The sequence below is a fragment of the Hirundo rustica genome, chromosome 16, assembly GCF_015227805.2.
Source record: "Hirundo rustica isolate bHirRus1 chromosome 16, bHirRus1.pri.v3, whole genome shotgun sequence".
Classification (NCBI taxonomy): domain Eukaryota; kingdom Metazoa; phylum Chordata; class Aves; order Passeriformes; family Hirundinidae; genus Hirundo; species Hirundo rustica.
The window spans coordinates 1,887,723-1,915,588 of NC_053465.1; the positions used below are offsets into that span (position 1 = coordinate 1,887,723).

General features: G+C 44.1%; 1 protein-coding gene across 2 annotated transcripts; it reads right to left on the reverse strand.

The window, feature by feature from the left end:
• Nucleotides 1-545: 545 nt before the first annotated feature.
• ZNF217 (zinc finger protein 217) lies at nt 546-27,866 on the reverse strand. 2 transcript variants are annotated; one of them, XM_040080182.2, is made up of 6 exons: nt 27,787-27,866; nt 12,073-13,883; nt 9,888-10,013; nt 7,490-9,070; nt 4,020-4,143; nt 546-2,860 (listed from the first exon to the last, which is right to left on the reverse strand). In XM_040080182.2, exons 2-5 carry the CDS (start codon nt 13,469-13,471, stop codon nt 4,034-4,036), a joined length of 3,216 nt encoding a protein of 1,071 aa, XP_039936116.1. In that variant the 5' UTR covers nt 13,472-13,883; nt 27,787-27,866; the 3' UTR covers nt 546-2,860; nt 4,020-4,033. The 2 variants fall into 2 exon arrangements, with proteins under 2 accessions (XP_039936116.1, XP_039936115.1); XM_040080181.2 differs by lacking the exon at nt 27,787-27,866 and adding an exon at nt 27,132-27,257.

A 27,866-nucleotide genomic window follows, 5' to 3' on the forward strand; every position in this document is an offset into this window, starting at 1 on the left:
CAGGAGACACCCCAGAGCCCCTCTGTGCCCCGCAGGCGCAGGCAGGAGTCACCATTTCACTTCCACACCATTTTGGCTCCCACCTTTGGAAGGTTTCACCCTCCCCCAGCTTTTATGAAATCAAGAAACCAGCCCAGCCTGGGCATCCAAGAGGCTGCAGCCCCTCATTAGTGCCCCCTAATTAGTGTCCCCTCATTAGTGCCCCCATCACTCCTTTTCTCCCACGGATGAGCTGCCTTGGACCTGTCTCCCCCAGGTGCCTTCCAAGCTGATAATTTCAGTTCTGAGATGTGGCCAGCGGTGCTGGTGAGGTCTGGCACCTCAGGAGAGTTCCAAGAACACAACAGACCTAGAAAATTTTGCAGAACATACTTGGTTTAAAAAACTTCGTAATAATTTAATACAAATTTTATGAAGTCTCACAAAAAGTACAATTAATGCCCCTCTCAAAGTTATTATCACAGAAAAATGCATTTAATAACAAAGTTTCCTTTCTTGAAGGAAAATAACTGCAAGAGAAGAAAGCAAAAGTTTCTCCCTTATTTCAAGCCAGATTTTCTGGGGAGTGACTCAGTATTTTCATGTAACTGAACATGAATTTGGATTTGGTTATTGGCAGCTTCTCCCTCTCCCCCAGCAACGCGAGGATGGTGAAAGGTCAAGTGAACATGAAATTCCAGGCAACTCCTTTTAAGCCTTAAAAGCAAGACACAGAAACCAGTTTTGCAAAACACCAAGTCTATATTTACATCCACATGTAATAATATACTCAACTAAAGTGAAATACATCATAAATTAAATGAGTAATGTGTGCCTGCTGCTTGCCGACTTCCGGTCCCAACAATTAAAATAGAACAAAATGGAATGAAATAAATACATTAAAAAAAAAAAAAAGAAAAAAAAAAAGGAAAAAAAAAAAAAAATCAACCATTTGTACCTCTATATATGCACTGTTATTTCCAAAGGAACATACAAAAACCAGTAGTATCCCAATAGTTAATACTGATGGGCAAAGTGTGGTGGTGCTGCCATGGAATGGAGTCTTCAGGTCCATTTTTCCATTCCAATCCCCCCCGCCCAAAAAAAAAAAAAAAAATAAAGCCTTGAGGGAAACTGTACCAGCATGAAGGGAGGTTAAAAACAAACAAGCCTTAGGTCTGTTTGCTGCAACACGTTAAAAAAAGCAGCCCTGCCCCTGTGGCACGGGCAGACAGCTCCAGCCACGCGCCCTCCAGGACAGGCAGAGAGAGAGATCACACACAAAAATAGATTTAACCCTTTTCCAAGTGAATTCATCTTCAAAAAATAGGCTATAAAAGTGCAAAACTAGGAAAAACAAAAATCTAGGTTATGTACATATGGCTCAGCTTACGAACAGGAAAACAGGTCAATAGTGTACAATTTCCTGATACACAGCACTTCATTCCATTGCCAGTTTACAGAGACATTAAAAACCAGTCCCTTTCACAGGAACCAAGACAACTGGAACATCTCAAGTTGCATAATGAAACAACAAAGAGTTTCTAGGTTTTGCTATTTTACATTTGCTGTAGGAAGGGGGAAGAGAAAAACGAACAGTGCAAAATATTTAATTTGTTTTGTTTTACTAAAAATATATGGAAGTCAAAGCCAGGTACAGAAGGAATTAACTCTTAACTACAACTTCATGAGAAGAAAGGAGGAAGGCAAGTCAAAATATGCAACAGTTCTGCTCCACTGGCTGGTAACTGGCCATCTTCCCTTTACAAAAATTAAACTGCATGTGCATTAGAAAAAACTCTTGTTGTCTTCACAAAAAAATAAAAGGAGACATTCTCCCATTTACAGGATATTTCTCACTCATTTTAAACACCCAGTAGATGCTAAAACATGACACCAAGAAGCTTCCAAGCACACTCAAGTAGGCTCCATCACAGCCACATCCCTTTTGAAGTCTGGAGAACTCAAATTCGTTTTTCAAGGCTGCTGTTCGAGACTTTACAGCTTTGGACAAAGGTGCAAAGGAGTTTTTTTCTCTCTAAATGTGACTGTGTGGAGCTCAGCACAGAACCAAACATCTGAAACACGGAGATTATTATTGTTTCTCAAGCAAGTCCCAGGGATTTTCTGTTTGGATGGTGGCAGAGGTGTTTTTTAAGCAGCTTCTCTGAAGAACAGCAACCAATGCCAAGAGAAGAATCCAAGCACATTTCAGGAAATCCAAAATGTCAAGTATTGCCTCATGCTTGCATTTAAAACCGTGCTGGAAAGAACCCCAGAGAAGCAGAGCCCTCCAGCACGTCCTGGTCCTCACCCAGCCAAGGCAGATCAATGTCAGCACCGTTGCTTTAATGTTCACAACATCTATAAACTGGACAGTTTCAGACAGTTTATTTGGAACTTTGTTTTAAAAAAACTAACAGTTCAACAGGGAAAAAAATAAAAAAACCAACCCAACAGATGAGAAACTTTCACTTTTATGAAAAAGGAGCATTACGCCAACAGGATTTTCAACTTCAATATTTACAGTTTACCTGAGGTGCAACGATATATAATCTTTCCAAGAGAAACTCTTTCAGCAGCGCTCAAGTATGTAAAAATAGAACTCCTACCTAATATTTGGTCAATTAATTCTAATGAAAAAATACTCAAAAGTCAAGGTCAAGATATACATTCTCCACACACCTTCATAACCCAACTGTTTTAGACTACTCTGTATGGCTATTTGGTACAAAATGTTAAAAGAACCAGTATTATAAAACTGTAGTGTTTCTATATACAGTACAATCACAGCTTAGTTCAGTAGCTTTCACCGTTTTCTCTTCCTCAGGGGATGAACTGCAGGTATAACTCCATGGAATATGCACTTGTGTCCTCAGACCTGGGGGGAAAAAAAAAAAGAGGAATAAATATTAAGTTTGTGGCATACAGCTCTAAAATAGTACAGCGCAGTTTTTGTTGTGAGGAATGTCTTGGTAACAAAGGGAATTCAGATCCTTGCTAAAGAATTGATACTGCCATGCAAGTCTGGATTGCCAGCTTTTACCTGGCAAATAAAATCTACTTGGGAATATGCTGAGCCCCAAGAAGAATTTCAGGCATGAAAGCAAGTTAACAACACAACCAGACACATCTATGCTTAGTAAGGGGCCAAAAAGAGCAGTGAGATTAGAAGAATAGCAAGAAGTAAGTGTTTTAAAAGCTGTCAGCTCCATGTCAGATAGCTCTGCTCCCAAAATCTTTCCATAAAATCATGTGTGCTGGCCCAGGTGCATTCCAGAAATAGTCCTTAACTATTCCCCTAAAGAGGGAAATGATCTGTAGCTCTGGGTTAGAAGAAAGCGAACAGATCTGTTTATTCCAGTCCCACAGAGCACTTCTGTGCTGAGCTGTGAAGGGTGCTCAGGTCTCAGATGTGCAGCACGGAGGAGATGAACTCCCAGCACCAGGGCACAGCTTTCACTCGGTTAAAGAGAGGGAAAACCACCTGGAATGACCTCTGGGTCACAGAGGAGCTGCCCAGGAGCTGCCCGGGAGCTCTCCCTTCCCTCTGGACTTGCCCAGCCCAGCGCTGTGGTTTGAGGAGCGCTCAGCAGGGGCAGAACGAGCAGGGCATTTTCAGCACCCAACACAACCCCAGGAGCCAGAACTGTGTCACACGCACCTCCTCCCACTTCTGCTTCCCCACATCTCGCTCTTCCACCCTCAAGGACTGACTCAACTTCGACTTCCTGCCTGTACTTTGACTTTCACTGAACACTTCCCACTGGAATTCTAACTAATTAATATATTTATCTAGCGCTACCCTCCCATTTCTCTTCAAAAAGGCACATCCTGTACCTAACAAACCATTACCACCACTCCAAACAATCAGCACTGCCACCAAATCAGCATTGGGTGGTTTTATAAGGAGGAGGAAATGTTTATCTCCTCAGGCTCGGACCTTCACAAGCTCTCCTCATGCTGTGCAGGAACCTTTGATGCCACCAGCACCTCATGCAACATTTAAGCCCCAATTAGTTCAGAAATTGTCTGTTTACCGCTCTGGAGTGATTCAGTTCTTCTTGTCACTGGGTCTGAAGGGTGTGCTCCCCACAAAGGGCTCGTAGCTTCTCTTCTGCAGCAGATTGCTGGGTAGGTGTTGGTATGACACTGATCTCTTTCCTAGAAGAAAGTCATTTAAGGGAAATAGCATTATTTCCTGCTCCCCTCAGGTCCACATCAGCATCCAGAATCCAAAATAACTTGACAAATCATCTCACAATCAGGCCTCAAAAATACAGATATTCCTTGATGTTCCTATTATATGACATTGAGGATCCAGAATAAGTACAAGGAGAATGAAAAGGTAATTTAACAACTTTGTGCTAAGTTTTATCCAAGTGATGTCCAGCTCCAAATTTTACTCATTTTATTTGCAAGAAAGAAATGTCTCGGTTTAACTCATCCCACAGCAGAGGCTTCACCTAAGGAGGTGTAAGCGCTTCACCTTCAATGTCTAATTCAATTCCTGTATTTGTTTGAAAACTGAATTTTTCAATGAGTATTTGAGAGGGAAACTGGGGATATTTCATTGCTGCCATCATGGATTACATGGAACTCGTGACACTTTAAAGAGTGTTAGCACACATTTACTTGCAGATCTTTTTAAGCAATTTTCAGTCCAGCATACAGGTAGTTTTGTGTTTATTTGAGGCCATTAATTCAGATTTATATATGTGAAATCAATGCCTGTTCCATATTAAGTCTTACTAGCTTAGGCAAGCAGTCAAAAACACTTCATAAAACTAAGGCAAAAAGTCCAGAATCATTACTCCCACAGGATCCAAAAAGCCCAACTGCCATCCATATTCCATGAAAGCTTCCAGTGCAGCATTGGGGAAAAAAAAAAAAAAAAAAAAAAAACACCTCGCGAGCTTTAATTAAATTAAAATGGCACAGCTAAATTAATATTTCAACAGAATCCACGGAGCCATTGGAGCGTGTCACGAGCAATTGTCTTTAATTTCCAGCCTCTGCCAAATCAATCAGCCAACAGGTTATCCTCGATAACATGTTGCCATTGCAAAGGCAACTAATTTGAGAATAAACACAAACTGAGCGGTCTCAGAATGTTTCTGTCTCTTCAGGGCAACACGGGATGGCAGAGCTTACAAGCAATAAGGGAAGGCATCATGCTTTAATCAAGTTTGCCAAGTGGAACATATTCTCCTGACAACTCGATCCGGCGTTTAACATGCGACGGAACACGTTCGGGGCACCTCAAGGATGTTGCCACGAGGCACACGGGGCCCTCAGAAAAAGGTTTTGACATCGTGGTTTATAAAATCTGCAGGGCTGGAGAGGAGGAGAGGGCAGAAAGCTGCAGGTCTGCACCTGCACGGCTCTGCAGATGGTATCACACGGCTCCGAGGAGCTGAAGTCTAGAGAAACTGTTGTGCTTAAGATTTATAACGAAAAATAAAAAGGATTTAAAGAAGCTTTTATCTTTGCTCTCCACCCACAATAAACCTCTCCTCTAACACGGAAAGGTTGCTTGGCTGTTGCCCTGCACCCTTCTCAACAACTGTCAAGGTTTGGGTTGGGTACTTCTAAGCAAATTGGTTGAAAACCCAAGAAATTAACCTTACAAACCTACATCTTCCTGCCCAGGGCTTTCACAGGAGTTGCTATGAAGCCCCAGCAGAGGAGGGCTTGTTTCACGGGTCTTTCCAATGGAGGTAACAGCCACAAAAAGTCGCTTTTCTCACCCTGAGCCAGCCCCGGGTAATGAACAATGAAATCCTCATTTCCATGACAACAATGCTGTCAAATTAGCGGCAGCCACAGTTCTGAGAGCTCTAAATAACAAAAACCAATGAAAAGTTCTTGACTTCGGGGCTGTGTCTCCAGGCTGGCACCAAGGGCAAAGCTCAGCTGGCAAAGCTCAGCACTGAGATTTCTCTGGCACAGGTGGAGCTTCCAAAAGAAGAACCAGGTGGATTTCCATGAAATAGTTGTTTAAAAATAGAGCTGCTCCCTCAGCAGCCTGCCCTGGCTCAGTGCTGACACTTCCCCATCCCTCCACACCCTCACTGATCCCTCTCTGCACCTCATCCTCACATCACCAGGAATCAAAGGACAGCAACAACTCTTGTGTTCCCGGCCGGCGCTGCGCAGAACCCAGTGCCCACTGTGCATGTCTCACACACTTCAGGGGACACAGGAACGAAAGCAGGAACGAGCCCCATTCCCACACCTCTCCAGTGACTCAGCTCTGGTGCTTTTCCTTCTCCATTCCTGCCCAGCCTGGACACAGAACTGCGACACTTTCCCTCACCTTTCCCTATAACCCTGGTCAATCCTGCATATTTAGATATAAATATAAAATACTTATATGTGATATAGTTTTGAAGCCCACAACCTTAAAACAAGCAAACAAAAACCAGAGCAGAGTGAGCAAACACTTTTTTTTTTTGCCTCATAACTAAACGTGGGCTCAGTATTTGCAGTTTGCTCTGACCTGAGGGAACACACCCCTGCTTGTTACCATCCCAAACTACTCCAGAGAGCAACTTCACTGCTTGCACAGAATGGGAGCATTCAGAGTTCAGGAACTTCACAGACTTTAAGACTACACAGCCAACACAGGCTATTCATTTTTATAATGGGATCTTCGTCTCAAAATTCAAAGTCCTGTATTTGTAGCTAAGTCCATGCTGACCTCAGCTTTAAGCCATAAATACCACCTTCTACAAATAGTCAGACAACTGCTTCAGTATCACCCGGCACCTTTTAATCTTGGCCTCCTGCTGACTTTCTGAACATGCTGATCAAGGACAAAACACAAAAAGCATGTGTTTTGTAGAAGTACCAGAGTACTCCCAATACATCACAAATCATTTATCGCTGCTAGGCCCAGAACTTTCCACGGAGCATTACTACATAATTAGAATAGCAGAGATCTGTTGTCTTGATTTAACAAAGTACCCTGTTCCTACTAAAAGTCAAACATTAAAAAAAAAAAAAAAAAAAATCAATCCATTGAAGAGCAGAACTCTAAGATTTAAATCAGTTTTATGATCTGCAATACGTCCTTTTCTGCTCTTGAAGGGAACAATTGTCCATGGCAGTTTTGGTTTTTTTAATAAAAAGTTTTATTAATATTCCAGATGGTCCAAGACTTCTGGCACATTAAGCAGAAAGGCTCATTCCATATCCTGGATTAGTCAACATGTCTGGAGTGGTCTGATGAGCAAACAACGCATGCTTGCCATCAGAAACCCACAGCAGAGGGGAAGGGGGACCTCGAGGAACTTCAGATCCCTCTTTAAAAATTCAGCCCTTCCACACCTAATTCCCCAAGCCTGCAGTTTGCTGAACCTGGATTTTAAGCCTAAAACCCAAGCTCTGACTGGACTCGGTGAAATGCTGAGCACAGCTGTACTTTCAGCGTTTCGAGACGGGCACACACTCGTTTATATCCCGCTCCCCTCCCCGTGCAGGTGTCAGCAGGAGGGAGGGACTGTACCTTCTCCTGTCGAGCTGGTGACTTGGCCATTGCTAGATCCACAAGGACCATAAAGTGACCCAGAGCTGTACGGCTCGTAGGGTTTGAGAGCAGTCAATACGTTGGGAGGGTCAACATCATCGGCACTGAGGAGCCCTTGCTTGGCTGGCAGGACAGAGGAGGCGGGTTTGGTGCGAGGGTATTCCTGAGGTAGCAGATTTGCATATCTGTTTGCGACACGAAATCTGCTCATTTCGTATCTCCTGTAATTAGCCAGCGGAGAGTCCAGGTGCTCCACAGCTACCACAGAGGGTTTCATCCGTTTGGAAGAGGTTTCTCCATAGTCCAGAGTTGCGTTGCTCCCAGATTTACTACAGAGATAGTCTCTCCCTCGGTGGCAAGCCCAGCCAGGCTCACTGAGGTGAGACTCGAGAACCCCATTCATGCTGCTGCTGACCAGACCAGACTGAGTCACTGGGGCACCCGGAGCTCTGATTTTCGATTCAGATCTTTTTACTCTGTCCAGTACTGGAGAGATACTGGAACTGGAGTGCACTTCTTGCTGAGGTTGTCTGTAGTTGTTTGCCTGAGCTCCAATATTACTTTGCTGTTTGTGAAACTTGAGGTTACTCGGGGCTGTACCGCTCGACTCGCTCACGGAGAAGAGAGGGGCTTTGTTCTGTGGAGGGGCACATTGCTTGGCTTTCCCTGCCTGCAGTGGTTTTTGCTGTGGGTTTGTGGAAGCCTTGTTTTTACTGGGATGCAGAGGCAGAGGAGGCACATCCTTGCCCAGCAGGGCCGGGGGGCAGCCCGTGCGCCGGGCCTTGGCCACGGCCTTGCTCCTGTAGCCGTTCTTGTTAACCGTGTCAGGGTTGTACTTGTGCATCAGCCTCTGGTGCATCATGAGGACCTCGGGGTAAAATGTCCTGTAGGTACAGAAGGGGCAGGTGCTGGGGGCCAGCAGGCCTCTGCTTGCAATCACTGAGCACTCCTGGGAAGCTTTACTGGATAAGTCCAGGGGCTGCTCGTGACAGTCCACGGCAGGTCTGCGTTTGTAGTTCTCAGTGCATTCTTGCATATTGTTCACATTTTTCCCACCAATAAAAGCACAGATATACTGGACATCGTCCTCTTCTGATGCCACAGAAGCCTTTCTCTCTCTTTTAGGCTGAGCTTCTTTGGTTTCCTTCTCAGCCTTTAGTTTTTCTGGGTAAAGAGCGGGCACGTTTTCAGGTATTTGATTCAAGCTGCTACAAACAGAACCTTTGTTCGATTCCCTGGAATTGTTCTTTACTTTTAAAAAGACTGTGCTGCCTATTGCATTGCTCAAGGACAGAACTTCCTTTTGCTGCTTGGCAGGTGGGCAGCTCTCAGCATCTTTGGCACCATCAAAAAGCCTCTTCAGGTTTTTGGTTTCTGGAGCAGCATCAGCAGCCAGCGACAGCGCCGTCTCCTGACCCCGCAGGGAACCTTTGCTGTCACCCTTCCCATCAGCTGCGCCGTCACCGTGCCTGTCCTTGTGGTGTCTCTCTAAATGATACCTCAGGGAAGTTTTCTGGGCTGCTGCGTACTCACAGAATTCACATTTGTACGGCTTTTCACCTGCAACACAGATTTATCAGTAAGTCAGTCTGAGATGTGAAGGCGTGATCACGAACGCAAGGGAATACTGTGGACTCTAAAACACTAAAACTGATTTTTCTCTCCCTTTCCACACACTCCTAAGTCCCAAACTCTCATCTAAAACACTTCAACAACGGTATCATAATGCTTCTACTAACGACAGTGACATCTTCTGGCTGTGCTGGGCCTGGCTGTGGATGGAGATGGGAGCTGACAACGTGTCTGGCAGAGATAAGCAAGGAGGGGAACTCCGGGTCAGCCCCAACAAGTTGCAGCCCTTGATCATCCCACAAGTGTCCAATTCTCAACACAAACGGGACAGCTCGGCTGCAAACAGAGCTGCTTCCCAGGAACGCACGGGCAGGAGGAGGAAGGGTTTGTCTGGCTATGCAAAACAAGGAGCCGAGTTGAAAAAAGAGATCAGCTTTTCCCCAGGTAGCAGCAGCTGGCAGACAACCAACTTAACACTTGAGGAATTGGCTGGTTTGTAAATTAAAACCAAGCCCTAAACTTTTGCTACGCTGCTAAAAGTAGAAAAAATTAAAACTTTAAAATACATGGTTCTAACAATACTTAATGTAATTAGCATTATTAAAAAACATTTATACATATGTAAATAATTCAAATACATTTTAATTGCAATTATTTCTTTTTGTTTAGAATTAGAGAAAACTTTGTTCTTAGTATCAGTGATTTTGAAAGCAGATTCTGTTTTCCATATGGAAAATCAAACATTCCACCCAAGTGGATTCAGCAGATTTCCCTCCCCACCCCAAAAGGTGTAGCCCCCATTTACCTGTATGAGTTCTGAGATGAATATTGAGGTAATAATTGGAGCGAAAATACTTTCCACAGTAGCTGCATTCTCTGGAGGTTCCAAGGGTTTTAACTTTTGTTCTTTCCAAACTGTCTTCATTTTTATCTTTGGGAGAAAATACAGGCATATTAAGAAGAGCAAATCCTAATTTGCAGTCTTATTTAAAACAGTAACTTCTTAAATGAAGATAAGCAAAAAATTATGAACTGCTGTCAAAATCTATTTGTTTTGCTGCACTCTGAGTAACAAAGGCACAAGAGCTAAAAAGGTTTCTGTCCAGAACACTGCTGTTTGTGATAGGGACTAAAGAGCCCAGAGAACAAACAATACGCAAAACAAGAAGACAAAAAAAATTCCCTTTATTGACTAACAGGACGTTGATGGAGAATGGCCCATCTCAAACACTCACACAGGCTATGAACTGTATTATTTCATTAAAGGAGATGTTTGAATTAGTGTGAGGGGGATGATTCAGACTAAAAATGTGCTCCATGCAGCCGAGCACAGAGAGGTGGGGAAGGATGGCAAACATGCCTTTTAAATTAATCCTAACACTGGTATTATTTAGGTGCTAATCAATGGAATGTCTGTAGAGAGACACTCCTTAGACTTGATGAAGAGTATTTCCCGTAAGCTCCTTCGATTTGATGAGGAGTACTTCACTGTATTAACACGGAGTGAGGAAATGCCAGGGTGCCCCAGTGGGTGCCCCGGCTACTCCGGGAACAACTGCAGGGATGACCAAGTGGTTCCAGGGCAGTGCAGAGGCAGGAGATGCCACAGGAGGGCGGCAGGGACAGCAGAACAGCCGAGGATTCACCCAAACAGCAGCAGCAGCGACTGCGCTGCAGCTCCACTGAAACCCCACACAACTCCACTGAACACCCAAGGCAAGGCTGACTGGACACCAGGAGGAGGAGGAGGGAGATCTTTGGTGAGACTAAGAAGTCGGATACGTAACAGACTTAAAAGAGTTCTTTGAGGTTCCAGCCTGCTGGAACGTTTGTCTCCTGGAAATGCCGCGCATGGCTCAGCCCTGGCGAGTTAAACAAACAGCCCATGTCTCCGGAGGTGTGACTCAGCAGCTCACACCAAAATCTGCTCTGCTTTAGGATAAGGCGCTGAGAAACAAAATAAGCAACTTCACATTAGGTCATCACTTCGTTCCTTTGTTCCTGCAGGCAAAATAAAGGGCTGCACATTACCAGAAATGGCGAAGTCAGCCCTGTGTGGGTGCCAGGACATTCTGTACGTCGTGTCTTGCCCTGAGATTATGCAAGTGTCTGTTCTTTAAAGCCGGCTAGGAGCATGTCACACAGAGAAGGGGAGATTAGCTGCGAGACTTTCTGCCAGGCCTTCTGTCCCCTGACATGCAATCTTTTTCAATTAAGGAATCATTCAGTATCACTTGCTTTTCTAAGACACTGTGACATGCAGAATTAATCCTGGGTAATGTACAGATGGAGCCCATCCACGCTGTCAGCAATCCTTCCAGGCAGAGGAGTTAAATGTACACCTCCCTTACTTACAGGTCCACGTATTAACAGCCTGTGCCATTACACAAATGATTCAAACATGCTAGTGCTGACATTTAGGCTTTCAAATTACTATTCAAAACAAACACTGAACTTGCAGTTAGGCAGAAAAAAAGTTCTAAATTATTCTTTACTTCTCAGAGCCTTAAAACCTGCTGGTGGCAAGCACTGAACATTTTTTGTCCTCACAAGATAAAGGAGGAAAGAAACTGAAACTACAATTATTTCTTATAAAATACTCTCTGTAAAAACACGCGCTGGACGAGAAGGGATATGGACCACTCCAAAGCACCCTGTTAAGTTAAAGACAAGGGGTGAACAGTGATTTTTTCTGATTGTTATGTCAAACTCATTGCTATGAAATCTACTTCAGTGACTCCAGTAACTGCAAGAAGCCCCAACACAACTTCAAAGACCTCAACATGGCAGCATCCCAACCTTCCTCACCCTCTCATTTTTCTCTGTTCCCCTTCCCCCACCATAACATTTCCCTATCTAGTTTTTTAACATTTCCTATCACATTCTGAAAAGGTAACAGAAAAGCATGACGCATTCTTTGGCTGGAAGGAGTTCCTAAACAACTCTCAGCAACAGCCACTTCAAACTGAAGCGCTCCCAGTGCTGCTCACCTAAATTAATTGTTTCTGGAAGCCCATCTTCAGAGCCATCCTCAGAGCCTCCTTCCATCCTCTCTGCTGCCCCGTTCTCCTCCAGGTTCGCAATGATGTCGGCACAGTAGGTCCTGGCAGCAGTGGACGTCTCTCCATCACCCCGCCGGTCCCTCTTGTGCACTCTGGAGTGAAGGACCAGCTGGTGGTATGTCCTGAAGGCTTTCCCACACTCCGAGCAGTGGGTTGGCTTCTCTTTGTTCTGGGATGATTTAGAATCAATCTCCATAGAAGGCACTTCACCAGCAGGGTGTTTCAGTTTGTCCTGGGTTAAGTTACCATTCCCTGTGAAACTGCTGTTTTTGTTTACCTTTGACTTCCCCGTAGTTTCAGCCTGGCTACCTTTATTTGCATTCCAAATTTCACAGAGTTCTTCTTTATCTGAAGATGACTCATCGTTGTCTGTACTTCCTTCTTGCCCTGGTTCTTTAATCTGCCCGTGGCCAACTGCAATTTTACCTTTGGTAGCCAGCTGCCATGCTTGATACGTGGTGAAAGGATCCAGCTCAGCGATCCACTTGGCAAGTTTCTGCAGTTTGTCCTTTTCTGGAACCGAATTTGGTCTCAAGTTCAAGAATTGGAAAAATTCCTGGTTTTGAGATGTTTCTTCTGCATTGACTTCAGCAGTCACTTGGGGGCTTTCACCGTTGAGAACTGATTCTTTGGTGTGCACTTTACTGTGCTCAATTAGAGTCTCTTTATTGTGAAATAGGAAACCACAAACCATACAAATTTTGTAAGGTGACGTTACATTTTCAGTTACATGCTCCTGCACCACCTCGTTTATTGTTACGGGGCCTTCAGCACCTTGTTGGTGCTTGTTTCTAGAACCAGGTTTTCCAGTGTGCGTTCTCATGTGATTTTTGAGGAACCACGGCTCTTTAAATCTTCGCCCGCAAACGTTACACCAATAGGTAAAAGAATCTTTATGCTTTTTCATGTGCGCCTCGATGTCAAAAGCTTTATCGAACGTCTGCCCGCAAACTTTACAGCTGAGCTCCTCGCTGTCCTGCTCGTTGCTCGGCGAAGGAGAGCTGGTTCTTACCTGACATTTATCCAGAGGACTGAGATACTCTGCCTCCACCCTGAGCACGGCCGGCTCGCACAGCGTGGGCCTGTGCTGAGTCAACACGTGCTTCCCCAGCTCCTCGGGGTGCTTGAAGGTCTCGTCGCAGAACATGCAGTCCAGGGGCATGCAGCCCTCGGCCTGCAGCAGGAACTTCTCCTGCAGGCTTTTGTAGGAGATGGTGTTGGTTCCTTTTATCGTCATGGAGGCGTCGCTGGTCTCCATCTGGGCACCCACGGCGCTGGCTATTCCCTCGGGTCCGTCCATGTATGCCAGGAGAGGCTGCGTGGGCATCTTTCCTCCCTTCTGCTCCCTTTTACATCTCTCAGTGGCAGCCTGCACTTCTCTGGGGGTGCCCCCCAGTCACAGTAAGGACACTTGTAGAGCTCTCCAACATGCGCCTGCAAGTCTGCTCAGCTGGAAAGCCTCTGTCAGGAAAATGGGGTTTTAATTTTTTTTTTTTCCACCAGCAAAAAATTACTTCTTCTTCAGCTTTATGTGCTTTCACAAATCCCAGCAAATGTATCCAAAGGTTTGCTCAGTGACGGGATGAGGTGGGTTTTTTTTTTTTTAATTGTTTCTTCAGATTTTTCAAGTCTACAGATACAGTCAGTTGCACTTAGTTTTGTTGCACAAACATTTCAGATAGTTGCATTGGGTAAAATACACTCAAGGCCAAGTTCAGTGCCACAAAGAAGTCCAGCACCTGGGGAAGAGAGAAAAGAGTTAGTCAGACCTTTCAAAAGTGAAGTGTTGTCTCCCAAATAATGAAAATATTAGAGCTTAAGAACCATGAAGCGCTTTAGAACAAAACGCATTTTTAAGAGCCAACGAGGGATAGGTGAAGGCACCTGGGTCATTTCCCTACCTGCCACAGTTGAAATAGTTTGGTTCTGTTTACAGCTGTTATTTCTTTGCAAGACTTTGTCTGTCCCTTCAAAACCTGCTCTTACCCAGTTATATAAAGCTGCTGAAACCATATTTCAGTGCACTCCTGAATTCATAACAAAAGAATAGCCCACGTAACCTTTCCTTGAACCTGTAAAACCACAGCAGACTCACTTGATTGTCCTCTAAAGACTGTTAGACAAAACGGGTTTGGGTTTTTTTTTTAAAAAAAAAGCCCCAGACAGCTTGGAATCAGCTTTTATAGTTCTGGTACACAGGGAGTGTCAGCACAAATCTTTGTATTAAGAACCATTCACCAGTCCCACTACTCAAAGCTTTCCCTATCACCCACAAATTTACACTGTCTGTGACAGTTTTGGTCAAAAAGAACATCTCAAAATTTTGTATGAACTAATGATACTATTTCTTGAACCACAGTTTAGTATTTAAATCATCCAAGAGGCCAACAATTACATTATAAAACCAAAATTCTTCTACTTTCAAAGTGGCACAAAACAAAAAATTATTTATTGATTATACTCACAATGGAAGGGTTAAGATTCCACAAGATTAAAAAGGGTTTTAATATGGTCAATCACAACTCCAATGTAAATATCCGAGTCTACTGAGTTACAATGCCTGCTAGCAGCGACTCATGGGCCACCACTTCAGGCTGACAATTTAAAGTTTTGAGGAGTTCAGGACTCCAGTTGATGAAATTTCTGGGTAAAGGGAATGTCCAGCAAACTAATACGAGACAAATATAAACTGCAGAAGAATCATTCTGAGACATTTCCAAATAAAGTAATAAGTAATGAAAAGAATTCATTCAAAATCTGACTCAAACTTTGGCAAATTATTTCCTAAAAGCCAGCTGGCCAGTGACCACATGACTTGAATTATTACGCCCCAAACACATTATCCTCTATAACTCTTGGAGCAGAAAACAGCATGGACACAGCTGGGGTTTAAAATTCACCTCAATTTCCACCTCTGCCTTGCTTTCTATGGAAAGAAATGAAGCATTTTGTTTTATTTGACCCAAAGAAAGGACAACAGCTCAAGCAGAGCCCTGACAGCAGTTCAGGCTGTCAGGTTTCCACGATAAAGATGGGATTATAAATTGACTCTCAGCTATTTCTGATCAGAGCTGGCTGGACAGAAGAAGCGCTCTTAAGCCATTAAATCTTAAACCATTTCAGCAGAAATCAGCCCAGCTGAGGAAGGAAACCTCAGCACACACTGGCAGGAGTCATGGATCCAACATCTCAAACACTTCATCCACTTCCTGCAGCCTTGCCCTGAGAACACTCCTTGCTTTTCATTTCAAAAGTCAGCACCTCCTTTCCCATCACGCAGACCACAAGATCCTGGGGCCTAATGAACATGAGTAAAAATAGAAAATAAAATAGGAAATAAAACACCACCACACCAGAATGCCAGTAACAGGAGAAAATTATTGTTACCGGCTGTTTGTCTTTCATTTTTTTTCTGTTTCTCCAAAGCTCAAAGTCTCTTCACTGCCCAGTCCTCTAACCCTTACACAATCAGCACAATTAATATCAAGAATTTTCTAGGGGTTTTTATCCCAAGTTGTTTCAGGCCTGGGCCAAAGATTTATGCCAGGTTAAAACACCAATGCAGGATCTTGCAGGGTAAGGTGGAGTGTAAGAGGGAACAAATTACTGCTGATGGCGACAGAACCTGCATTTTCTGCAGCCAGAGTCTCTTTTCTAACTACGCCCTTTATCCCCGTTTTCAGTTTTATCACTAGCACGATTAACACTTCCTCTCTGCAGAACAACTCAAAAATCTCCTCTAATAGGCAGGTCCAGGCTGTGGGGTGACAATTCTGCTTCTACTGCAGCCTTTTCCTTTCTCCCTTCCCCACTCAGCTCAGACCTTCCCCATTCCTGAGAGCAAGGTGAAGGAGCCAGAACCAAGTTTGAAGCGCAAGTATTCAAAAAGCTTTTTCCCTTTTGTAAAACATCAGGAAAAAAAACCGTATCAAAGGCTGCTGGTTAGCATGTTTTATACTTCATGTTCCAACTTGCCTTTTTGTTCTATTTCTACTGGAGTTTTAAGAGGTATTTTTTTACCCAACATGCTACAGCAAAGCTCAGTGAGTATCTGCCTGAAAATAACCTAAGTTTCAAATTAAAAAAAAAAAAAATCCAGGCAAGATTAAAAAAGTGGAACAAACTGAAGAGCTGAGTGCAGTTGCTTTCAGAGCCATAGGGAAGTAAAAATCACGCTGCAGAGAGGCCAGAGGCATTTCTGGGGCATGAAGGCAGATCCAAAGGGCAGTGCCCCAAGTCCCACAAAGTGAACTGCTGGGATTCATCAGCCACTACTTCCTTGCTCATGTCTACAAATAGAAAAAGCCAATTAAGGTTTGTTACGCTCCCACTTTGTGGCACTACAACAAATACACAATGGAGCAACAAGAATGAAGTCACTGGAGAAAGGAAACAGCTGAGAAGCAGCAAAATCCACCCCCAGAGCGCATTGTGGCGTTCTGGGTGAGGTGAGGGGGAAGAGAGCTCCTTCTACCACGGGCAACCACACGTGGCCCTACCCAAATCCAACCTAGGCTAAAACCTAGGACAGCCACAGGCTGTCCAGGACAGCCACAGCTCCAGGATTTTTTAGAATTTGAGTGAGAGGCAAAGATCACTTCTAGGGAAGGCTCCAGGTTGGTCACTGATGGGTGAAAAATCCACCTCAATCAATCAATAACATTTGTTCTTGCAAGTCTTTGGAAACAGGGCTGCTTCAATCCCATCTCAGCTGTCTGGCAAATAAAACCTGCCCTCACAACCACACAAATACAGAGTGCACAATCAACACCTGAGCCATGAGAGGAGTTCAGCAGGAGCCTGGAGCCAGTTTTGGTGGCTATCAATAGGTTTGAAGCGCTTTAGAGACTTCATCAGAGCACTCTGCACCCTCCACCAAGCTGTGCCGGCTGCTCAGTGCTCTCACTGCTTTTCATAGAGGCTCTGAACAGTTCTAAGGACCAGCCACAGCTCATCCTCTAGGCAGCACTGCAAACAGAGCAAGATATTCCTGTTTCAGGAATCTGAAATGCCTCTCTGCAGCTCTTGGATACACAGGAGAGAGCACCTACAGATGGGGAAAAAAAACTGCAGGTAGCATTCCTGAAGGGAGGCACAGATGCAACTCGACAGGAATGTATTTCAACGGGGAAGAAGAAAGAATACAAGCACTGGAGTCAGGAGGGGAGACAGAAAGCTCCAGTCTTATTCTGTATCTGGTGCTTACACACCTCACTCTGATTAGACCCGTGGCTTTTACAAGCAGGCAGGATTTTACGCTCTCCTGTTCAGACAAGCCAACACACGCCAGAACTACAACCCAAATATCCCCACCAGGATTCTATCCATTAGTAACTAACCTTTCTTCCTACTGAAGATAACAACATGCCTTGGATTTGAGGACCAAAAACGCTGATTAATTACATTCCTGTTATTCAAAACCCTGTAGGCAGCAGGAAAACTGTCCAGAGTTGCCTCAATTCTGACGTTTCCTTGGGAAAGTGGACAACCTGCAACGCTGTGACTATGGCTGAAGGTCTGTGCAGGAGCTCCACAAATGAAACACAGCACCTGAGCTGCTTCTGCCTTCTTTCACTTTCAGAAGACAAAAGGACACAGCAGTGTCAGAGACACTGAGTGAAGGAACAGAACAAAACAGGAAATCCTTCCTTCCAACAGCTGAAAAGCGATAAACTCGCTACAGATGAACTCAAGGTTGAAAATAAAGAATGACTAATAAAGAATGACTTATCCCTCACAAAGCAAGTCAAGAAATGCCACTTGTGACTTCCCTGCCCATCTGTGAACGCCCCCTGTCCCTCCTGCCCAGCCCAGGCCCCACAGGTCCCAGGGGTGCTCCGAGGGGAGTGAGCAGGGCAGGAGGAACTGGACTTTCCCTGGAGTGACCGCTTTGTTCTCAGGGTGCCACCTGCTGCACTTGATGCAACCACAAAGCTATTTCAGCTGAGAAGAAAGAATGAAACCACTGGAGAAGTTTTAGCCTGAGCATTCAGCCAACTTCAGCTCACGAGTGAGCCATCCTTGGCGGAGTACTTCAGCAGGTTCACAGCGACACCCATTACATTTATAAACACCACAAAACACCCATAAAGATTCCACTGGACAGATGATGAGAACATCTTGTTTTCATTGCACTTGCCACACAACCTAAGAACCACACCAAAACCCTGCTGCATATAAATGCACTACTAAAACAGAGAAAAGTTTAATTAAGTGCCTGTAGAGAAATTTAATTTATTTTTATTAAATTACACAACCCGAGACAACATATTACAGTCCTGAAGATTTCTTTGGGAAATGACCTATCAGGAGTAATTTTATTGCATTTCTACTTCCTGCATTTCAAAATTTCCATGAATATGTAATAAAAACTCTAGACACACCTTTCGGAGAATAGCAAAGTCTAACCATTGAATTTCCCATTTTAAACACGTTACAGAGGCACTGGGAATAAAAGTTGCATGGCAAGTCTCAGGATAAACAACTATTCTTTGCTAATTCTGTGCTGCAAAACTGTTGTTAAAAGCAACCTGGAACAATTACAGAAGTTAAAGCAGTTGCAGCAACACTTTCTGAAAAAGAGAAGTGAGAAAACTCGAAGAGTTACAGCTAATTCCAGGACACTAAAGTTACTTTTCTCCTCTAGCAGATAAAAACCCAGACATAACTACCTCAACAAACTCAGATTCTCAAATTCAAGGCCAGCAGCAAAATTATCACTGCTGAGCTGACCAGCTTCTTCCAGCTGCTGCAAATCAACCACTTTAATTTTTACTGGGTCTATTGGACTTGAGAAATGTATATGCTGCTCTCATTCCCACTTAAAAAAAAAAACCCTACAGTTTTCCTCACGTTTCAAGAAGTTTCAGGATATTAAGAGTCATTTTACATGAACTGTTCTTTCCTCTTGGTGTGTTTATGCCCCAGAACAGATTGCTGGTTAATAGATTTTACACTGCTGATTGCTTATTGGAAATTACAAGTTTAACACCTTTTGTTCATTCCGATTTCAAAGATCTACTGTAGTTGTTCCAGTCCTGCCTAAGGACCACAGATAAAACAAACCAGTTAACATCATTTTTAACAACACCTCACTGGGACCACAAATAAAACCTTATGCATGTTATCTATTTTATCTGGGCACAGCTGCATTCAGGTGTTAACACTGATCACAGGCAGAGCAGCTCATGCATAAATAAATACAACTTCAAATCTTCAAATAAAACCTGAGCTGAGGCTGAACTTAAACTTATTCAGAATGGTTTTTTTTTAATATACATATACATCATCGCATAAAGCTAAGGCAGCTGCACTACACCTGCAAAGTTAAGCACCAATAGCACCCCAAAAAGGATCCTAACAATATTTAGGAGCTCCAGATTTTGGGATGCCCCTCCAGTGTCCCGGCTGAGCGTGGTGTCTGCACAAGCCACCAGTGACCCCAGCTCCGTGCTGGGAGCAGTTCTGCTCTACCCTGGCATCGCCAAGCTCCCACACTCAGTCAGAAAGTGAAGCCAAGTGTCATCGTGAAGTTCTCACTCACCAACTGTCCCAAAAGGTGAGTCAGATTCCCAAAATCCACGGCGTGAAATTTCGGGTTTGTCTGCAGGTAGCGGGGGTTTATGGCAACAGCGGAACTTCCCCTCTGCGCTTCAGCAGAAACGCGCGCGTGTCACACTCCGGGCCAGGAGGGGGTTTCCTCCACGAGGCACAAATGCCTCTGCCACCCCAATCTGAGGGAGGGATAATCCCTAATTTTAAGGAAGATGATGCAGCATTTGCCCCCCAGACCGTGACCTTGTTTCTCAAAGAAGACAAGCGTCCACTGCCTACGACTCAAGTGACAACACTGGAAAGTTATCAAAGTCAGCCCAAACAAAACCTGATTTTGCAGACCAGCACAGAAGCCAAGAATTATTCCTCACTACTGGGCCCTCTGCTGCTTTCTAGGGAGGGAAAGAGCTACTCCCATCTTTAACAGTAGATCATTTCACACAGCTTCCAGAGTATTCTGTGCTAGTGGAGGAGCACGTGAGTGATCCCAGTGCTGCTCCCGGTCCACACTGAGCCTTTTATACCAACTGTGCAAGCACAAAACTGTTTTTAATACTTTGTTAACAGTTCAGCCTGATAAAGAACTAACACGAGCACTTGTAAAGGAAATGGAGATTCAGGGGGAGGAAGGGGAGGAAGAGAGTTGTTTGTTTCAGTTGCAGGAAAGATCAAAACGAAGATGTTCAGGTTGAAAAGAGAACATAAAAGATGACCCTAAACTGGAATTTCCACTCCCTCCATCTGCAAATTTAAGAGTCCTCCTCGTTAGTCTTCATCCTGCAGGCTTGAAGATTTCAAAGTTATCCTAAACTTAAACTCTTAGGAGGGTTTTCATGGCTTATCCTTTTTATCCTAAGAGAGACGCTCGGTTACAGCCCCTTCTAACAACACCACAGAGATTTCCAACACAAAGATCCTAAAACAATTCACAAGAACACAACCAGAGTGAGACATACACAGAATCCAAGACTGTTATTATCCAAGCATTTCTGCACACACTTCAGAAAGATTTTGCATTGAAAGCCCTTTTGTAGTCAGATAAAACAGACACACATGCGAGTCATTTTCCCCCCTGAAGTCTCGCAAACAGGATTTTAATCACCAGTGGAAAATAACTCATGGTTAATAATGAACAATATTAGGAAAACTCCCTCCCCCCATCTCAGACATCTATACTAATAAAAACAAAGGATATCCTCTTTCTCTAAAAAACCTTTTCCTGTGGAGTCCCTTTTTCTTGAAGGCTATATGTCTACCAGGGTTTTGGCAGAGGATGGATGAGCTGAGTGTGTCTCCTCAGAGAACTGAATGCCTCTTCTATCAAAAGATGTAATTAGGCTTTTTAAAGCAAGGAACGTATAAGCTTGCAGCATTTTGCACATGTTCTTCCTCCACTGAGCAAGAGCAAATATAAAAGAGGCTAATTCTTGGCATTAGAGGAGGAAGCACTACAAGTATTGACTTTTAAAGTTCAGAAGGACTGTTGAAACTGCCAGATTTTTTTCTTTTCCCTCTGATTACGAGAGAATTTCGCAGGAACCACAAAACCAAAAGTGTACTTTAGACAACAGAAGTGGTCAATACCTGTTGTAGAAAAATTGCAAGACACAAGAATAATCCTATTTTAAATAAGTCTGTGACACATTTCACCACTGCTGCAGGATGATGCAACTTCATTAAATCAAGAAGTTACATGCACTTAAACTGGCAATGACCCCTTACCTTACAAAACAGTTTATTGTTCTCTCCACAGCAGGTAAAGGCTCTCGGTGGAATGAGTGATACATTTTTATTGTTGAGTCAGTCTCACCTTACACAGACTGCCTTGTATGTTTAGTCTTGGTTTTCATTTAAAAGAAGGTATTTTCAGAGACCTTAAAAGCAAATTTGCCTTCTTTACTTCTTTGGCAGAGGGATGTAAGGTCTCTTCAACAGCCACAACTACAAAGAAGTGGTAAATTCAGTTTACCAAATTAGACTTAAATCCTTATTACTCAAGAGCCAGGAGTTCCTCTGTAGCAATTACAGGCCAGTTGCATCCCTTTGAGCAGCATAGGTGAAATAACAGGAAAAGAGATTATTTTACTGCTCCTGAATTTGAGAGAAGTGGTCACTTCCAAGGAGTTCCCTTTGTTAAAGGCCATTAATGTGCCCCAGTGCTCTCACCTGGCTTCAAGTCTGAATCCAGCTCTTACCCAGCACAGCCCAAACTGCTGCCCCTTGGAGGAACAGAGCAGTATCTGACCCCTGTCCTCTGCAGGGCTCTTGGAAGTTGTCACTCTCAAACACAACCACAATTAGGTGCTTGCAAAAGTCAGTCCTGAAAGATGGAAGAAGATACAGAGTCCAGGGAAAACACATTTACTCGTAGTTCAGTGATCCCCTGGAGCAGCACCTGAAGGTACTAAAACAGAAAAGTGCTAGAAACAGACACTTCCAAGAGCTGCCTCCTTTCCCCCATGCAGGTGAGAGACCTCCCAGAGACTGATGGAGAGTTTTTAACTCCCCAGCCTCCCATTATCCCTCCCCAGTGGGCTGCAAGGATGGATCCAACAGCCTGGGCTGCACAGGGCCAAGCTGGCCCATGAAGCAGAGGCAGCATCTGCAAGAACCTGAGCTTTCTAACAGGCAATTTCAGACCCCAATTTTACCAGCATAAGAACAAAAAGAAAGTTAGAAACAAACAGGAAAGGTGAACAGAAACTGAGGCTTCTCTGGGCCACCTTTACATCCATTTTTCCTTACACTGCACCAAACATCAGCCCTTGGTGTCAATCTAAGCAATTCTAAATTTGCTTCTTCCTGAGTACCAAAAGAGAGGCTGAGAGAAGCCCCAGGATTTCGCCCATCCAGTTCTCTACTATCACAATAAAATGTAAGCAGGACACAAAGGCCTCAGCTTCCCTGATGCAGCTCAGAGGCAAACTACACTCCCTTTATTACAGTGAGAAATGCAAGTGTACCTATTGCGCATAAACAAACTCAGACTTTGATACTTTTAGTTACATAAAATCTGCAGCACATAGAAAAGCACCATCCAGTCAATTATTCACTTCTGCTCAGATGGCTTTCTGCTCCAATCTTGAAGTCACCCTGATCTACATAGATTTCCCTGCGCGTTCTAACCACATTTCCTCTGGTACTCTTTTGAAATCCTCAAGGCAGCCTGATAAGCAATTCCATCTCATTGTGTTTCCAAACATGTATGTCACCTATATTTTCAATTTCAAACTCATTTCTCCTAGCATGTACACTGTTTTACTTTGAAACTGCAAAGTCTGCTCTTATCACACTGCTTAAAAAAAAAAAAATAAGGAGGAAGAATCAAGAGTGCTAGATTTATGATAAGCTATAAACTATGCTCTGACCCAAGTCATATGATTGTAACAGTAGAAGTTTTAATGTATTTTTCCCATTGACATACACCCACGTTTGGCACAAACAAGCTTCATCAGCAACAAAAGGAGATTATTTGGCAATTTCACTGAAAAGAAAAAAAAAACCAACAAACAAACATGTTGATTTCTAAAAGCAAATTATTTCGAGAGAGCAACTTTCTGTTTGGAAGCACATAAAAACCTAGGTGAGTTTAGACTGCAAAAAAGGCTTTTTTAAATCCTAAAATACAACATGTGTTGAGAATCTTACATAGCTGGGTCATATCCTTTTCCTTACTTTTGTATTCAGTTGCAAATCTCTTGTGGAATGAGTCACATCTCTCTCAAAGCACGCATACAGTAGTCAGCAGAATCCCCTCAGCGCATTCATGCACCAGGAAGAAAAACTTTTTTGTTCCTAAAGTCACCTTAAGAAAAGAGGGGGGGAGGTCACCAGAAATGGCCCGAAGTCGGTGAAAAGTTAAAAGCAATTTGCAAATAATGCAGATATGAGATGTGGGCAGGCTCTGAGGGGGGCTGAAGAGGCAGAGTGGCCCCAGCGAGAGCCGAGCTGGCACATGGCAGCCCCGCCACAGCCCAAAGGCTCCGTCCGGCTGGATTTAAAGACAAGACCTCAACAGTTAAGTATTACAACATTTGAAGTGAGATAAATAAGCATAAGACACAGGCAAATATCCTCGGTTATTTAATCATCCTGAAAGCAGCATGGAAGTGTGAGGCTGAGTTCAAAGGTCAAACTCTTCTTTCAGCTTCTTGCAAAGAAAAGAAAGCTCAGCCCATTTTACCTTGGGGAAAGGGGGGCTGCTCCTTCCATATGCCAGCATTTCATAACACAGGAAAGAGGGAGCGTATTTACATATACACTGGATGGAATCTTTTCCTAGGACAATGCATTCCAAATCAAGATTCAGGTTAGAAAGAGCTGGGACGACAAAAAAAAAAGTCCCAAAGAACAAAGGGAAGTTGAAATTTACTTAACGTTTCCCCAGAGCTTGTTAATTGCAAGCTCTCAGATTTTTTTTTTTTTTTTTTGGTAACTAAAAGTTTACTGTAATCACTGTTTTGAAAGTCTAAGTGAAAGCCACAGTTCCCTTTTAAAATAATTTTCCCCTGATCACAGCAATAACTTAGCACTTTGTGTAAAATGTGGTATTAATCTATCAGCATAGTTCTAAATGAAAATACAGTGGTAAGAGGAGATACTGCTGAAGGTTAGAAATAAGTGCTCAAAAAGGAATTTTTGGAGTGTGATCTAATGAAAGGGGAAACCAGGACCAAGTAGCCTTTTGTGTAAGACGGTCTGATAAAAAGGTGCTAAAGTTTATTATCTTCCTCTCTTTCTAGCTAGCCCCTACCCTAAATCGTGCTCTCCCCACCCCTCCACCAAAACAAAGCATAATCAAGAAAACATTATTCACTCAAAGAGGAGAAGAAAGAAATCCTCTAATGCAAAGCCTGGAAGCCATTCTCTAAAGACTACTTAATATGAAACTTTGTTTACAAGATACCAATATAGCCTCCTTACCACACTCAAAACCAGCAAACATCCACTTATTTAAAGAAATGCTTTTTCTATTTTGATCAACAAGGACGTCGGTATTAATTTCAATTTTAAATTCGGCCCCAACAGTGCCATAAGAATGTTGTAAACTCATCTATGATATGCACTGTTTGAGAATGTTTAAACAAAGGAAGTAGGAAAAAGCCTTAAAATACACAGCAAAAGTTAATGGCTTCATTTTTTAAATATATCCTGATTGCAGCATGGCAAAATTATTCTCTTATGCTCACACTCAGCCTTCAGAAAGAAAAAAAGTGCAGTCAGTGGAGTAATTTGTCCCACTGGAAATTCTGTATAAAACATCTACCTAAAATAAACAAGGCTTCGCAGCAAGAATCGTCAGTTGCCATTAAGGACACACCTTAAAGTTCTTACCACACAGTAACTAAACAAGTACAAACTAGTGGGGACTGTTTGCTACTTTTGTCTTAAAAGTTAATGAGATCAATGCCCTGCTCAGTATCAGATCCTCAGATCATTTTCTGCAAAATGGAGCAGACAAACAACCCCCCAAAAAACCCACGAACTTTGAGTGGCTGATGTGTTATCAGCAAGCCTGAGCTCCTTGGAAAGACGAACAGAAATATTCACATTTAAACCTGACACCCCTTTATAGTAAAAGGTAAAACGCTGAACTGCTCAGAATCTGGAGCTCTGGTACTGGAAGGCAGCTGTTGTTCCCCTGCCTTTTCTTTTGTTGTGCTTAATCTCATGTCAAGTCATTCAACCAGCTCCAAAGCGATGAAGACATAATTGAACAACCTTAACTAAAAACTGATCTACTGTTCCCTCAACTGCCATATACGTTGTTTAAAGATTAAAAAAGGCTAACTTATGAAAAAGAATCCACAGAATTTAAATCAGCAACTCTGGTGCATGCAGAAGAGTTGCTTGGCTGAGGGCCAAGCCAATCAATAAGCGCTGTAATAACCATGGTTCTAAAGTTATTTGTTTTTCATATTCACCACCCTGAAAAACTTAAAAGGCAAAACTTGAAAACTCAAGATACTGATTTCAGGAAGGAGCTGTGAGATTGAAATTCCAAGTATTTTGCTCAGCATGACGAGATTGCTGATTATAAAAAAAAAAACACGTTGCAGAAAGATCAGTGATCACAAAGCCACATTCCTGCTACAGATCTTAAAATATTGACTCAGTTACAGAACTAGTAAAGGGGAAGAAGAAAAAAAAAAAAAAAAAAACCACCCTCCTCCACCCTCTCCCTCTTCCCTCCCCCTCTGCCAAAGAATGCAGTTTATCCTACTTATTTGCAACTGTCCTTTTCTATTATCCAAGGCAAGGCTGAAAGCTCAGTGCGGACATCCCAAATTAAAGTCTCAGTCGTATTCCCAAACCCCCAGTTAATAAGAGCTCCTAAGAGCAATAAAACATGGCGTTAAAGCATTTGCAAGCCATTGTCATAGTCCTGTGCTCTGCTACCTTTGCAGCCACAGAACCAGCCCCCACCAAGCATGGAAGCGTTGGTCAGCAAGTCAATGCCTGCTATTCAACTTGTAGTTAGGCGTTTTATTTCTGTGTCTTCCAGATCATATCACTCCTGCATTTCACGGCCTAATAAAATGTGAAGAATGATATGCTCCCTTCTCTCCCCCCGCTCCCTTCCCTCCCTGCATCTGAAACTGCGTTATTTCCCTCTCTTCTTTTTCACACATTCTTACAAAAAACTTCCCTTTTCACATACTTCTATAAGAAAAATATTTCACTGCAGCTATACTTCAGTTCCTATTTCTATTTTCGATTTTCACTAGGTTCTTCTGCTCCTGCCTCCCCCTCAAACCCACTGGTAGAAACTGATGTAGTTTTAAAGCTCTCAAGGTCATTCCAAAAATGAAAAAAAAAAAAAAAAGTTGCCTTAAAAAAAAAACTTTAAACACACAACCCCCTTAAACTAAACCCTTTTCACATTCAAACGCCTTTCATCAGCAGATCAATAACCCAACAGAAAGATTTTTGTTCCCCACCACTTCAAAACTATTACACTTCAATTCAAATACTTACTGGGAGTCACACAGCACATTTTATGGGATGGCTCATTAGAGAACATACAGACCTTACTTTGGGTGCAGGTTTTCTGCGTGGGAGACAAACAAACAAAAAAAGCCTCCCACCCCAAAACAGAAAGTCCAGGGGGCATCACGGAACAGGAATGAAATCCAATCTCTGGATATTCTAGAATTTTATTGTCCTCGCCTGGCAACCTCTTTTGTTGCTTAAGAAGTCAGTTGTTGAGGCTTATTTATTTATTTTCTAAACTTCCTATTCCCCTTTAAAAAAAGGAAAAAAAAAAAAAAAAAGGGAAAAAAAGAAGAAACACGATGCTAAAGAAATGATCGGGAACGCTTTGGTCTTTGAAACACAAAGGTAAATGAAACAAAAACTGGCAAAACGGATCAATAAACTTTTCATTAACAACCTCCCCCCCCCCCCCCCCCTCCGCCCCACGAGCCACTTACTACAAATCCTTCTTCCAGGAACATCTTTGACTCACAAAGAAATAGTCTCTTGTCGCCGCACACCCCCACCCCGGCCGAGCACGGCCCCCGGGCCCGGCGCGGCGCCTCGGGGAGGCCCGGCGACCCCCCAGGTGTTGGATGGCAGCGCGGCCCCGTCCGGGGGCGGCAGGGGAGGGGGCGGCGGCAGCGCCGGCGCGGGGCCAGCGCCAACTTTGCGGTGGGAGGGAGCCGGGGAAGGGCTCCGGCCGCCGCCGCCGCTCCGCCCGCCCCGCGCTGGGGAGGGGGCGGCGGGAGGGGCCGCTACCTGCGGCCGCGGGCGGGGCCGCGCACACCTGGACCTTCCTCCGCCCCCCCGGCCCCGCGCCGCCCTTCCTCCTCCTCCTGTCCCCCACGGCCGCCGGGACGGCGCGGGGACACCGGGGGGCTCTAAGCCCCGCTTCGAACCGGGGCGGGGGCTGCGCCCCCAACCCTTCGGACATCGCGGCGGCGCCGGCCCCTCCCCGCGCTCGCTCGCACAACCGGCCCCTCACGGCAGAGGCCGCCCGAGGGACGGGGCTGCGCCCGCCGCAGGTGCCCCCGGGGGGGACGGGGGAAGGCGAGGAGGAGGAGGAGGGGGCCCGGAGCCCCCGGCAGGTGCCCCCCAGCCCTGCCTCACCTGAGCCGAGGCGCCGCGGGGGAGCGGCCGCGCCGCGCTCGGGGCACTGTTTGTAAACGGCTCCGCGGCAGCTGTTGCTC